Genomic DNA, 13,303 nt, shown 5'->3' on the forward strand with positions numbered 1-13,303 from the left:
AGCCCTCCCCAGTCTTGTAAGCTCGTCGACACACTTTGTTTTCTTCACAGCGTTTACCACCGTGGGGAACTGTTATTTGTTCAAGTGGGTCTCTGCATAGAAACGCCAGGAAAGGAGGGACCTTATCTGCCTTGCTCATTACTGTGCCCCTTAAGCCTCTGACTCCGAAGGATCCTGGGTAGCTACTGGCTGAGCCGGCATATGGTGGAGACCCAGGGGTAAGAGGGGATGCACGTGGTGCTTTACAGAGAACTGGAACCGGTGGAGGGAGGGACAGAGGGAAGTCAGGCCGGCAGCTGCGCTAGCGGGGGTTGGAGGAGACAGACAGGGCGGGGAGGGGTTGAGATGGTCCAGGCAAGGATGGGCCCAAGTGGGGCAAAGTCCATCATCAACCTACACTCACCTCGGGCCACCAGCTCAGCCACACCTCAGCCAGACACAGGAGAGCTGGGCTGAGCACCACCCCTGGCCCCTTCGGAACCGCCATGCCCCTCCTGCTTGTGCACCTCTCCACCTTCACTCTGCCCTCAGTGAAGGCCACCACCTTGCCCCTCTGCAGCCTCCGTCCACCTGGCAGCCAGGTAGGACCCTGGCTTTCCAAGCTAAGGTCCTTTGGTGGTTCCTCGTGGCCCTCAGGGTGAAGCCACCTGCTTTTGAGACCCTCTAAGGAGCCCTTCCACCCACACACACTCCAGACCCACCATCACCACTTATCCCCCTATGTCTCTCCCTCAAACTTCCTTTTTCGTCTCTCCACTTTGGGCCCCACTCCTCCTGGTTGCACGGTTAGCAGGAGACTTGCTCCAGGTCCAAGCCCAGGCCGCAGCATCCTTCCCCTCACGTTCCCCAAGCTCCGAGTCTCCCCATCACAGCCCCTACACCCCTGCCCCCCGTGTCCCCATTGTCCCCCGACCCAGAGCATGCGCCTTCCGCGGCCTCCATCACTAGACCCCCGTGTCCCCGAGTCCCTCTGTCCCCCACACCTCCCCTGTCCCGCGCTCCCTCGTCCCCGGTCCTATGCACCACCCCGTTCCCCTTGCATCCTCTGACCCTGCCCCCTGCCCCTAGTCCTCCGCACCTCCCAGTACCCCGCATCCCCGGGTGCCCGCGCCCGCGCGCTGCGCTGGCCGGCGCGCCCAGGTGGATGCGCGCGCGTTGCGTGGAGACGAGCGGTGGGCACACCCTAACGCGCCGGCCCCGCCTCCCACACCGCGGATTGGCTCCCCGTAGGCTGGCCGGGTCCCGATTGGCTCGCGCCGCGTGGAGGCCGGGCCCGTTTCACGGTGGGTAGCACCGCAGCGTAGATGCTGCTCGGTCCCGCCGCGGCCCCCAGGAGCGTGGAGCCCAAGCGGCCGGGCGGGGCCGGGCGGGGGCAACGCCGGGAGCTGCTCCGCCGCCCACCCAGGGCCCTCGGCCAAGGGCAACCTGGGGTCGCGGCCGCCGCGGGCGGCGGACAAAGAGCCATGCGGGGCTGGGGGACGCAGCGCGGGGCGCGCGGGAGCGGGGGGCCGCAGCGGCGCCGCTGAGCACGGCCCGAGGCGGGGCGGGGCCGGCCGCGATGCCGTGGTTCCCGGTGAAGAAGATCCGCAAACAGATCAAGCTGCTGCTCCTGCTGGTGCTGCTCACCTGCGCCGCGTGGCTCACGTATGTGCACCTGAGCCTGGTGCGCCAGGGCCGCGCGCTGAGCCAGCGGCTGGGCTACGGGCGAGGTACGGGAGGGGGCGCGCGCCCTGGGGGCGAGGGGCAGTGAGGGCCCCGAGCAGCGCTGGACCCAGGGCCTCCCATCGCGCCCGGGTCTCAGCATGGGCCAGATCGGCCTGGAGACCCCATCTGCCTTTCCTAGCTCGGCTCTACTGGGGCAGGGGGTGCGGCTGGGCAGGGCCCGAATGCCCAATGACGTCAGCAGTGACGTTCGCGACCCTCTTGGGGAGCGTCCCAGAACCTGGGCGGACTCCGGGATCCAGCCTGGAGCGGGTAGTGACGGGGTTAAAGGTGGGCTCCTGGAGAGGTCTGCGCTCTCAGGCCCTGAATGCTGGGATTCCGGAGAGGCCAAGTATGGCTGCGCCTCAACCACTTGCCTACTTAGCAGAGCCTCAGTTTCCCCATCTGCTGGGGAGGAGGAGAGGGACAGAGATCCTTCTTCTGGACTTAGGTGGAGGGGGACAAGGGCTGGGGGGAGCTGACCCTTGCAGTTGCAAGCTTCCTGGAGGAGGTGTCCTAGGTAAACCTGTGATCAGGGACTGAGACGCTTGTGTGTTGGGGGGTGAGGCATGCGGATGGGGACCCAGCCTGGGGAACCTCAAACTGCTGGAGTGAACTCTCCCAGGCTCCTCGAGCTCAGGCTCCAGTGGAGACAGACAGTGATCAGGTCCTGGTGAGCCCTGTGAGAAAGAGCCAGGGGAAGGGTCCTGCCACTTCAGCTAGGGGGATCCCGGAGGGCCTCTTGGAGGTGGTGACCTTTGACACACAAGATTTGCAGGAGGAGGGGCAGAGCGCCTGGAACCTGGGGGGAGGTGATGAGAGAGAACGACCCACCTCAGGGCAGGGAAGATGCCAGCAAAGCTGCTCCTGGCCCTTCTTGAGGAATTGGGATGTCCTTAAGATGGGCAGTGCGAGTCTTGCCTCCCAAAGACTCAGCACGATTCTGACTCACGGAAGTCTTGGCCCACCAGAAAGGGGTCCAGAGCTCCCCATTCAGTCCCACAACTGGCTCCACAGACTCCCAGGCCAGGGGTCAGGGGCTTGTTCCAACCGCCCCCGAGAGTCCATGCATCTCGCAGCTGCCCCTCCCTCTAGAGGCCCCCAGCACTGCTCGGGCCCTCAGAGAAGCCCCCCGCCCTCCAGCTATCAGCAAGCAAAGCAGAACCCCAGAGTGTGACCCAGTAACACAGAACATAACCTAACTGCCTCTGTGGTTTTCCGAGCAACCTGTCCTCCCCAACCCGACTTCCTGAGCAGCTGGGAAGCTTAGCTCAGCAATTGGGAGGGGGCAGAGGTGTGGGAACACCATTTCTGAGGCCTCCTTTGCTCTCAGCTGGACCAGCAGGGAAGCTAGGGACTCATCAACCTGTCCGGCTCTCCTGGGTAGGCCAGAGCTCAGGATTATGAAAAAGCTCAAACTCTCAGGTGGCACCTTCCAAGAGCAGCCCCAGCGCAAGCATCTCACCTCTGGCTGCAGCCTGCCTTCTGTCCAGCTACAGGCTCCCACCAGGGCAGGGCTTGTGAGAAGCTGGGTTTCTGAACACGTCTGAGGCCTTCCTGACGGCCCTGTCAGCACCGTCTTCACTTCCACCAGGAAGGCTTCCCAGTGTCCAGCAGCCTGTGCAGGCAGAGGTCCTGGAGGGAGGGCGAACCAGGAAGCAGGAGGCCTGTCGGGTTCTCACTGTGCTGGGGCTCAGCCCCTACAGGACTGGGATGGCAGCCTGGGTTGGGCCCCCACTGCAGGAGGCTCCCAATACCCATAGACTCACCTTGGTGGGCAGGGAGCATCAGGCCAGGCCAAGGAGCTCACCTCCCAGCTAGACAGAGGACAGGTGTGGGGGAAGAACCCATAATAAGAAGCAGGGGGCAGGCACCATGGGGCTCTCACAGGCAGAAGGCCGTGGGCCACCCTCCTCCCCCAGAGAAGGCACCCAGGCCAACTGTGTCCATCTAACTCCTCAGGGTCTGGATCGAGGCATGGGCATAGATGTTGAAGCCTAGGTTTGGCCCTGCAGCAGAGGGGCTCCTGGCTTGGGTGTCCCTGGGTGGGAGCAGACATGGGGTACAGGGAAGCCTTACCTTGGAGGCTCAGATCCCAGGATATGGAACCCCCAGGTCCACAGCTTAGAGAGGAGGTCTGGGAAGTTAAGGGCAGTGTGGAGGTGGTCTGGCTTGGGGAGTTTTAGGGGTGCCAAGCTCTAGAGATGGCCACAGACCTGGGAGGGGTTTCTCAGGGAGACAGTCTCCCTCCAGGACCTGGCCCCAGGTCCTCTGGCAGCCAGACCAGCGTGCCTATCCCTCCTCTGCCCAGGCTGGTGCCAGGGTACCTTTGGTCCCGGACCCTGGCCTGGAGGGCAGTAGGTGGCACATGAGCCACGGGCTAGGGCTGGCGTAGTTTCAAGACCATGGTGCCCTCCTGACAGCAAGCTGCAGCCCTAACCATTGGCTCTCAGTTCTGGTAAGGGAGGCAGACACCAAACACTCTAGCACATGGGAAAAGAGCAGAGGGCAGAGCAGTCCCAGGACCTCTTTGGAGGCAGAGCCACCGATGAGGACAAGAGGATGGGTGTGCATGTGCAGGTATACACACCAGCACCTGCACACAGCTGCTCCTTCACGCCGGCAGGGCTGGGAAAAGCCAGGTGTAGGACACGGACAGGAGCTGTCCCCACAGAAGTGAGTGTGTATGGGAGAAGGGCCCCGCAGAGAGCACTTCCAGATGTAGGGCGGGGCATTGGGAAGGGGCAGACGTGGGGAGGGGGGCTTCAGTGGAGACACCACTGGCCTTCCTGCTCCCCACTGAGCCCAGGAGCTCAGCTGTGGCCTTGGAGAGCCTAGCCCCAGTCACGCCCCATGTGCCACCCACAGAAGGTGAAAAGCTGAGCAGTGTGACCGACGGCCGGGGCGTCGGGGTGTCGCTGTCCACACAGAGGGTGGAGGACTCCAGCGAGAGCCGTGAGGAGGAGCATGTGGTGAGCAGCGCCGTGGGAAGAGCCTGTGTGCACAGCACGCACAAGAGCCAGGGCCACTCGCGGGCCGGTGGCCTCCAGAGCTGTGGGCTGTGTGGGTGGAGGACGCAGGTGTAGCCCCGAGCGTGGCCCAGAAACAGATATCCCGGCCTGGGCGGATGTAGGTGGCGCACATTGGGTGGCCGAGTGTCTGGGCGGGGTGGTGAGGGTCTTCCGGGCCTCGGCATGGCTGGATGTGTGAGGGGTCTCCGTGGGGTGCGTCCCCATGTATCTGTGTGTGTGTGTGGCCCTTCCCTGCTTCTGCTTCTCAGCTCTGACCCTTTTGCCCTTCTCCCCTGCAGCCGGAAGGTCAGGACCCAGACGTGCTGTTTCCTGGGGGGGCCCGAAGGCCCTTCTCACTCAACCTCACCCATCAGGTGCCCCCCTGGCGGGAGGAGGTGAGCTCTGCTTGGCTGCCTGGTAGGGGTGGGCAGGGCAGGGCAGCGGTGCAGGAGGTAAGCCCTCCTCCTGCCCCCAGTACAAGGGGCAGGTGAACCTGCATGTGTTTGAGGACTGGTGTGGTGGCGCCGTGGGCCATCTGCGGAGGAACCTACACTTCCCGCTCTTCCCTCACGTGAGTGCTGGGGGCTGGGCGGTTGGCCCACAGGTGGGCAGGGGTACGCAGGGGCCCTGATATCGAGGCCGCTGCCTCCCCCAGACACGCACCACAGTGAAGAAGCTGGCCGTGTCCCCCAAGTGGAAGAACTATGGCCTCCGGATCTTCGGCTTCATCCACCCGGCGAGAGATGGTGCGGGCATGGGGTGTGGGGGGAGGGGGGCAGGAAGGCCCCACACCCCCCTGAGCCCTGTCCTGTGGCCTAGGAGACATCCAGTTCTCCGTGGCTTCAGATGACAACTCTGAGTTCTGGCTGAGCCCAAATGAGAGCCCGGCGGGCGCCCAGCTGATGGCCTTTGTGGGCAAGGTACCCCCACCTGAAGCCCAGCCCCTCCATCCACACCCCTTCTGTCTTCACGGGCCTCCTGCGGCCTTGGTCACTTGTCCCCTCCAGCTTCTTAGGAATGGGGACTGGATGGGGCTGGTGCCCCCAAGGAGGGGGTGAGCCCCCTGCCCCTTCTATGTCACCCTCCAGACTGGCTCTGAGTGGACAGCGCCTGGAGAATTCACCAAGTTCAGCTCCCAGGTGTCCAAGCCCAGGAGGTGAGTGGCTGTGGGCGCGTGTGTCTGCGTGTGTGGGGACTGGGTGACATGCGTGCAGGAAACCAGTGCTGCTGTGCCTCCATCTGCTTCGGGCTCCTGGGGCCTGCCCCTGACCGCTCTGTCCCCAGGCTCATGGCCTCCCGGAGGTACTACTTTGAGCTGCTGCACAAGCAGGATGACCGCGGCTCGGACCACGTGGAAGTGGGCGTGAGTGCAGCTGCCCTCCTGAGGGCTTCAAGACCCCACCTCCCCGGACCTGCCCTCCCCTCCGGCTGCTCCCCGCAGGGCAGCAGTGTGGACCCTGCCCCAGAGGAGCATCCAGCCTAGCTGACGAAGCAGAGGACAAAGCAGATGCTCAGGGATGGGCTTAGGCTTCACGGTGCCCGCTCGGGGCCCAGGGGGGTTCATGGAGGAAGTGGCCCTGGAGTAGAGTCTTGGGAGATGATAGACATCCACCAGGAGACGAGCAGAGGAATTTGGGGTGCATCAAATGAACTCCAGATCCCCACCCAGAGTCTTCTGGAATCCAAGCAGGCCGGTGTCCAGATCAGGCAGGACTTCCCCCTGAGGAAAATCCCTCTGGCCACTACTTGAAGAGAGCCTGGTAGGAGGGACTTCTAGGGGCAGCCTTGGGGCCTGAACCAGGGAGGTGAGAATGGAGGAAGCAGGGGGTTGCACAGCTACCAAGAACGTGAGCCTGGCTGGGTGTGGGCTGGTGAGCAGGGTGGGTCGGGTTGGGGGGCGTGTTGCAGGTGCCTGGTTTGTGTGCAGTGAGCGTCACCTTAGCTCAGCTTGGCACAGAGTCTAGGCTGGAAATGCAGATTCAAGGTGACCTTGTGGAAGCCAAGGGGGTGACGAAGAGGGCCCGGCACAGCCCACAGGAACCCCATTGTGAGGGCATGGGAGAGGGACAGAGTCTGCAAGGGAGACTGAGAGGGAGTGGCCGGAGAAGCTGGGGAATGGGGATGGGGAGGTCCAGCAGGGAGCTGGGGCTGCTGAGTCCATCCCTTGGAAGGACAGCTCCACCCTCCAGAAGAGCCGTGGCTGCAGCAGCAGGAGCAGGTAGGGCAGAAGCCATAACCAGAAGATGAGGAAGCACCCAGGATGTCAGGAAAGGCCTGGAGGGAGCATGGGAGGTCCTCGCCTGCCTCCAGGGACCCTAGCCGTCTGGGCCTCCTTAGGACCTCCTCCCATCCACCTTCCCAGCTTCCTGCACCCTTGACCGGGCCACCCCCTTCAGCTCCCCACCCCACATCGGGGAAGAATCACTCCTCCCTGAACAAGCCAAGTTCCCACCTTGACCCCCGTCCTTTGGTCCTGACAATCCTCTCTACCCTGCAGTGGCGAGCCTTCCTGCCGGGCCTGAAGTTCGAGGTCATAGGCCCTGCTCACATCTCCCTGTACACAGGTGCGGTGCCTGGTGCCTCTCTGGGAAAGGGGGAGGGCTCCTAATGGGTGGTCTCTTTGGGATGGTGTCTGGATGTGGGTGAGGAGGGGTCTCTGGGCACTCCCGGGGACCCCACACATCCTCTGTCTCTAGATGAGTCAGCCCTGAAGATGGACCACGTGGCCCACGTCCCACAGTCCCCAGCCAGTCGCCTCCAGAGGCTCCTGCTGCAGGAGGAGCCCAGAGCCGACATGCTGCGGCCAGATCCGCGAGACACCTTCTTTCTCAGTGAGAGGGGGCCCGCAAGGGGCGTGGGGCGGGGGTTCCAGGCCGGCCACCCTGTGACCATCCCTCCTGCAGCGCCTCGGTTGGAGCCCTCGAGTCTGGAGAATGTGCTGGAGCCCTGTTCCTACGCCCCCACCTACGTCATCAAGGATTTTCCTATCGCAAGATACCAGGGACTGCAATTTGTGAGTGCCTCTCGCCAAGACCTTCCCTGAGACCCAGGCCTCCCACTCCCCAGGGTCCCCTGAGCCTCCTCCAGATCCTCTGGAAGACGCCTGGCCTGAGCACTCTGCCCTGTCTCAGGTGTACCTGTCCTTCGTTTATCCCAATGATCACACGCGCCTCACTCACATGGAGACGGACAACAAGTGCTTCTACCGCGAGTCACCGCTGTATCTGGAAAGGTGTGTGGGTGGTAACCGGGAAAGAATGGGGCGGGGCCTCTGCGCATCGGGGTCTCTGATGCCCCGCCCCCGCCCCAGGTTTGGGTTCTATAAATACATGAAGGTGGACAGGGAGGAAGGGGAGGAAGATGAAGAGGAGGAGGTGCAGCGCCGAGCCTTCCTCTTCCTCAACCCGGATGGTGAGTGCCCCCCCACCGCCTCCGCCCCCAGCTAGGCCCTCCCAGGCACGGTGGGCTGAACTGCCCTTTCCACAGACTTCCTGGACGATGAGGACGAAGGGGAGCTGCTCGACGAGCTGGAACCCACCGAGGCGTCCCCAGCGCAGAGCGGCCGCCTGTTTCCTGCCCCTTTGGCTCCCACCAAGGCCCCAGCCACCCCTGCCCCGCCCACGTCTCCCACCCACCGGGGCGGCCCGGCCCCCAGGCGCTCGCGGGTGCTGAGCTGGGCTGCCCTTCCCCTTCCCCTCCTCTTGGGCCGCGCCCCACCACCCCGCGCCGCAGCCCAGCGGCCGGCCCCGAAGGTGTACGTGACACGGGTGCGGCCGGGACCGCGGGCGCCCCCCCAGGCCTTGGCCCCGCTCAGCCCACGAGGCCTGCCCTGGCCGCCCTTCCGCAGCGTCTTCCTGCGCCCTAGATCTCTGCCCAGGGTGCAGCTGCGCACACCCTTACGCCCACCCCAGGCTCCTGGCCGCAGGACCGGCAGCCCCCAGGCCACAGAGCTGAGACCCCTGGCCTGGGCCCAGGCCACTCAGGGGAGCCGGGAGGGCGCGCCGGGACTCGCGGCCCCCACAGCGGACTCTAACTCAACTACTGAGGGGCAGCCTGTGACCTCCTTCCTGAGCTTGTCCCAGGTGTCCAGGCCACAGCTGCCTGGGGAGGGCGAGGAGGAGGAGGAGGAAGGGGACGATGAGGACGAGGAGGAAGGGGCCCCGGGCGACGAGGCTGCGTCAGAGGACAGCGAAGAGGCAGCTGGCCCAGCGCGCAGCCAATGGCGCGAGGACACCATCAACTGGCAGCGCACATTCAGCGTGGGCAACGTGGACTTTGAGCTGCTGCGCTCAGACTGGAATGACCTGCGCTGCAACGTGTCTGGAAACTTGCAGCTGCCCGAGGCAGAGGCCGTGGATGTGGTGGCTCAGTACATGGAGCGTCTCAACACACGCCATGCCGGGTACAGGCGTCGGGTGCGAGTAAGGCAGGACTGCCTTGGCTTCCGTGGGATCCTTAGGCCTTTCCTAGGGTATAACAGAGCAGCACACACTCCCTTCTCCCTCCTGGGGCTCCTTACTGCATAGGGTCCCATGTATTAGGAACTTACTCCCCAACCCAGGGCTGGCTCCCCAGTGCTGTATGTACCGCCAAACCCCATGCCTATCGCCTTGGACCTAGACCTGAGCCACCCAGGTCTCTCCTCTAGGTAGAGACACACACGAAGGTCAAGCTAAGAGCCCCTGGACCGCTCCACCCCTGGCAAAGTGCTGACTCAGGTCTTGGTCCTCAAGGGAAGGCTCAGGGTTCCTGCCCCATTGGACCCTCAGGTCTCCCCTAGGCCCCAGGATCCAGTCCTGTCTCCACCCCAAGCAGGTATGGGGGCAGAGAGTGGGGGCCCCAGCTTGGCCTTAGGGTTCTCAGAGCTGTGCTGAACCCTTGAGGAGGGGCAGGCTCTGCAGATAGCCACAACAGGTAAGGGCTGGCCAGGAGGGCTGGTGGCAGAGGACAGGCATCGTGGGCCTCGAAGGCCAGGCACAAGACTCATTCTTCTTGCCTGTGAAACAAAGTTTTGAGCAGGACATGGGTTTGGCCCATTTGGGTTGTAGACAAGCATGTGGCTGCCTTGGAGGGCAGTGGGTGGGAGGGGAAGCCTGTGACCCAAGGCTTGGTCCAGGGCAGTGACAAGATGTTCTGGGCTCTCAGCGGGGGGGGGGAGGCAGGTTGATTCTAGACGGCTGAGAAATCAAGCCTGCCCCCTGACTGAGCTTCCTGACAGCAGCTCATCATCCGGCCAGCATGAGGGGGTCTTTGCAGCAGAAGGGTCATGGCTGTGGTCCCAAGGGGCAAGAGCAGGCAGACAGAGAGTGAGGACAGCACGGTGGGGAAGGGCAGCGGTTGAAGGGAGGAATTTGGACCCCACGAGGTCACACAGGTAGGCTCCTAGCATGAGGGACACTGGCAGCAGAAGGAAGAGTGATCTCAGTCAGGGGCAGGTGCAGTTTTCCCAGGATGAGGAGAAGCCTCTGTCTGAGGGCAGAGTGAAGGGGGAAATGGTGCACTGAGCAGGGCTGGGGTGGGGGGAGCAGAGAGGGTCTCACTGCAGGCCCAGAGGCTTCTTCCCTGGGGATCAGGATGGCCCTGGGCTGGTGCCAGGGAAGGCACCAAGGAGGCTTCTCAGGGGAAGCACCCAGGACCATAGAGAGGAGGGGCTGGGGAAGACTGGGGCAAGCATCCAGGCAGGGACACCCACGTCAAAGAGCACAGGAGAGGAGGAAGTTTGCTCATGGAGCATGAGGGGATATTGAGGCCACAAGGTAGAGACCTTCACTGACTTAGAATGCCACTTAAGACGTTTGAACCTCATCCTGTGGACAGTGGGTGTCCCTGAAGATTTCTGAGCATGTCGCTGTGGGCAGGAATGATGGCACCCAGAAGAGAAGACGACAGGAGAGGGCCAAACTGGACTTGGGGGACACCTCCCTTGTGGGCTGCCCTAGGCTGGGGGAGGCACAGAATGTGGGCTTGTCTTCTGGGAACTCCCCGGTGGCCGGGAGGGAGAGGGACCCATGGCAGCACCCTCCCTCAGTCACCTGAGTTTCTGGAGCTGGGGAGACTTGCAGGAAGAGTCGGGGTTGGGGGCAGGGGATGCAATCGCCCACTGGAGGAGCTGACCTGGCCCCGCCTCCCAGGCGGTACGCACTTCTGCGCATCGTGAACGTGGAGAAGCGCAGGGATTCCGCACGCGGAAGCCGTTTCCTCCTGGAGCTGGAGCTGCAGGAACGCGGAGGCGGCCGCCTGCGCCTGTCTGAGTACGTCTTCCTGCGACTGCCTGGAGCCCGAGCCGGGGACACAGATGGGGACGGGGAGAGTCCCGAGCCTACTCCTGCGGTCTCGGCGCACCCCGACGGCCGCCCGGAGCTGTGCCGGCCGCTGCGCCTGGCCTGGCGCCAGGATGTAACGGTACACTTCATTGTGCCAGGTGCGCAGGAGGGCTGCAGGCCGGCCACCTGGGATCGGGGGGACTGGGTCCAGGAGGCCCCATGGGAGATGAGGAGTGCCACTGGCCCTGGAGAGGGTATCACGGTGAGTCAGGGTTGGCTCTGTGTCCCCATCCTCCAGTGAAGAACCAGGCACGCTGGGTGGTACAGTTCCTGGTGGACATGGCCGCGCTGCACGCCCACACAGGAGACTCTCACTTCAGTGTCATCCTGGTGGACTTTGAGAGCGAGGACATGGATGTGGAGCAGGCCCTGCGTGCTGCACAACTGCCCAGGTAACAGCACCCCTGACCAGGGAGGGAGGAGCATATCTTCCCTCTTCCGAACAGTGGATTTTCTTGCCTGCCGTCGCCCCGAGAGATGGGGGCTGTGACTTCCCACCCTTTACTCCCCCCTCACCAGGTACCAATACCTAAGGCGAACTGGAAACTTTGAGCGCTCTGCTGGGTTGCAAGCTGGAGTGGACGCGGTGGAGGTGCCTGTGTGGGTTGGGGTGGGTGGGCAGAGTGAGATGGGCTGGGGTGGGGGATGCCAAGAGAGGAACTTATCTTCCGGAGGAGAGGGTGAGGCTCAGACCTCCCCGTTTCCTCCAGGATGCCAGCAGCATCGTTTTCCTCTGCGACCTGCATATCCACTTCCCCCTCAGCATCCTGGACAGCATCCGCAAGCACTGCGTGGAGGGCAAGCTGGCCTTCGCACCTGTGGTCATGCGTCTGGGCTGCGGGAGCTCACCTGGGGACCCACATGGTAATGCCCTTCAGTCATGCCAGGGTAAAATCCAGGCTCCCTGGGGGCCTCTCCCAACTCCTAAGGAGGCCAGGGACCCTATCAGTGCCCCCTGTAATGCTCAGGACCCCTTGTGGTATCTAGGACCCCCGAAATGCCCAGGTCCCCAGGTCCTCCCCTACTAACCCCAGAGTCATGCTCAGCCCCTAGGAACCTCCTCCAACACCCAGGTCATCCACAAGGCTCCTAGGTTATAACCAACACGGAGTAGTGACCCCGAGAGCCCTCCTGAGGAAGGATTTGGGTTTGCAGGACCTAGTGTCTGAAGGGCACCCCATCCTTACCCCAGGTTACTGGGAGGTGAATGGCTTCGGCCTCTTTGGGATCTACAAGTCAGACTTTGACCGCGTTGGAGGCATGAACACTGAGGAATTCCGAGACCAGTGGGGAGGCGAGGACTGGGAGCTCCTGGACAGGTGACCACTTCCTCCCCCATCATGGAGACTGAGACTTCCTTATCTTCCTTATCCTCCTCCTCTGAGTAGGGAGGGGGACCCCCAGGGGTCCTCACATGCTGAGGGAACTCTGCCTTCCTCTTCCCCTGACTCCCAGGATCTGTAGGCCTAGAGGGACCCTCAGACCCCACCCCATTCCCCAAAACCCCTTCCTACCCCAGGGTCCTGCAGGCTCAAGGAAGCACTTGAATCAGTTCTGACCCCAGATCCTGAGCCCCCACCCTCCCACCAGGGTCCTAGAGTAGTGGAAGCCCTGATCCCCCTAGACCCTAGGCAGAGTCATGACCACTTCCATCCCATCCCATTCCGAGTTCTGTAGGCTCAGGGCAGCCCTGAACCCCTGCCCTCCCCCTGCAGGGTCCTGAAGAATCAGGGCCACCCCAGTCACCCCCATACCCAGTCTTGATCACCCCCCGCAAAGATCCTACAGGCTCAGGGGCAGCCCTGACCGCCCCTCTCCACCCAGGGTCCTGCAGGCAGGGCTGGAGGTGGAGCGGCTCCGACTGCGGAACTTTTACCACCACTACCACTCCAAGCGGGGGATGTGGGGCACACGCAGCCGGAAGGCCTCCCACAAGGAGGCACCCTGAAGACCAGCGACCCCTCCTGGCCCAGGCTGCAGCCCTGCAGTGGCAGCTGGCAGCCAAGCTCTGAGCCTGGACCCTGGGGACCCGGCGGGGCTCATCCCAGGGGCACAGCCACCATCTGTGCCTGGCCCTTTCTGGCCCACCCAGGCCACTGCCCCACTTGTGCCCCTCCCCAGAGAGGCAGCCTTCATAGCAGGCTGGGGCCCAGGCTTGGTCCCCACGCCCTGTGTGATGATTTCTGTGAAATTTTGCCGTAGCGATGACATTGTTTTCAGGATTTCCAAGAGTTCTGTCAGTTCCATTTTTTATTCAGAATGAAATGA

At 63.2% G+C, this 13,303-nt stretch overlaps 1 protein-coding gene across 3 annotated transcripts; it reads left to right on the forward strand.

The window, feature by feature from the left end:
- Window positions 1-1,378: 1,378 nt before the first annotated feature.
- B4GALNT4 (beta-1,4-N-acetyl-galactosaminyltransferase 4) lies at window positions 1,379-13,303 on the forward strand. Of its 3 annotated transcripts, none has more exons than XM_031448172.2 (20): window positions 1,379-1,709; window positions 4,570-4,673; window positions 5,012-5,107; window positions 5,188-5,283; window positions 5,368-5,458; window positions 5,532-5,632; window positions 5,801-5,868; window positions 5,997-6,075; window positions 7,210-7,276; window positions 7,409-7,543; window positions 7,616-7,725; window positions 7,844-7,944; window positions 8,023-8,123; window positions 8,199-9,114; window positions 10,844-11,133; window positions 11,274-11,427; window positions 11,555-11,627; window positions 11,746-11,899; window positions 12,228-12,354; window positions 12,860-13,303. In XM_031448172.2, the coding sequence occupies exons 1-20, from the start codon at window positions 1,559-1,561 to the stop codon at window positions 12,981-12,983; spliced, it is 3,138 nt and encodes a 1,045-aa protein (XP_031304032.1). In that variant the 5' UTR covers window positions 1,379-1,558; the 3' UTR covers window positions 12,984-13,303. The 3 variants fall into 3 exon arrangements, with proteins under 3 accessions (XP_031304032.1, XP_031304033.1, XP_031304034.1); XM_031448173.2 differs by having other exon boundaries at window positions 5,559-5,632; XM_031448174.2 differs by lacking the exon at window positions 5,188-5,283.

This window comes from Camelus dromedarius, chromosome 12, assembly GCF_036321535.1.
Source record: "Camelus dromedarius isolate mCamDro1 chromosome 12, mCamDro1.pat, whole genome shotgun sequence".
Classification (NCBI taxonomy): Eukaryota; Metazoa; Chordata; class Mammalia; order Artiodactyla; family Camelidae; genus Camelus; species Camelus dromedarius.

Excerpts from the sequence above, each read along its gene's own strand:
- B4GALNT4 (XM_031448172.2), top strand. The coding sequence starts at position 1,559 with ATGCCGTGGTTCCCGGTGAAGAAGATCCGCAAACAGATCAAGCTGCTG. Across the intron at positions 7,544-7,615 it reads GCGAGACACCTTCTTTCTCA|CGCCTCGGTTGGAGCCCTCG; the intron begins GTGAGAGGGGGC and ends TCCCTCCTGCAG. Across the intron at positions 9,115-10,843 it reads CTCAACACACGCCATGCCGG|GCGGTACGCACTTCTGCGCA; the intron begins GTACAGGCGTCG and ends CCCGCCTCCCAG.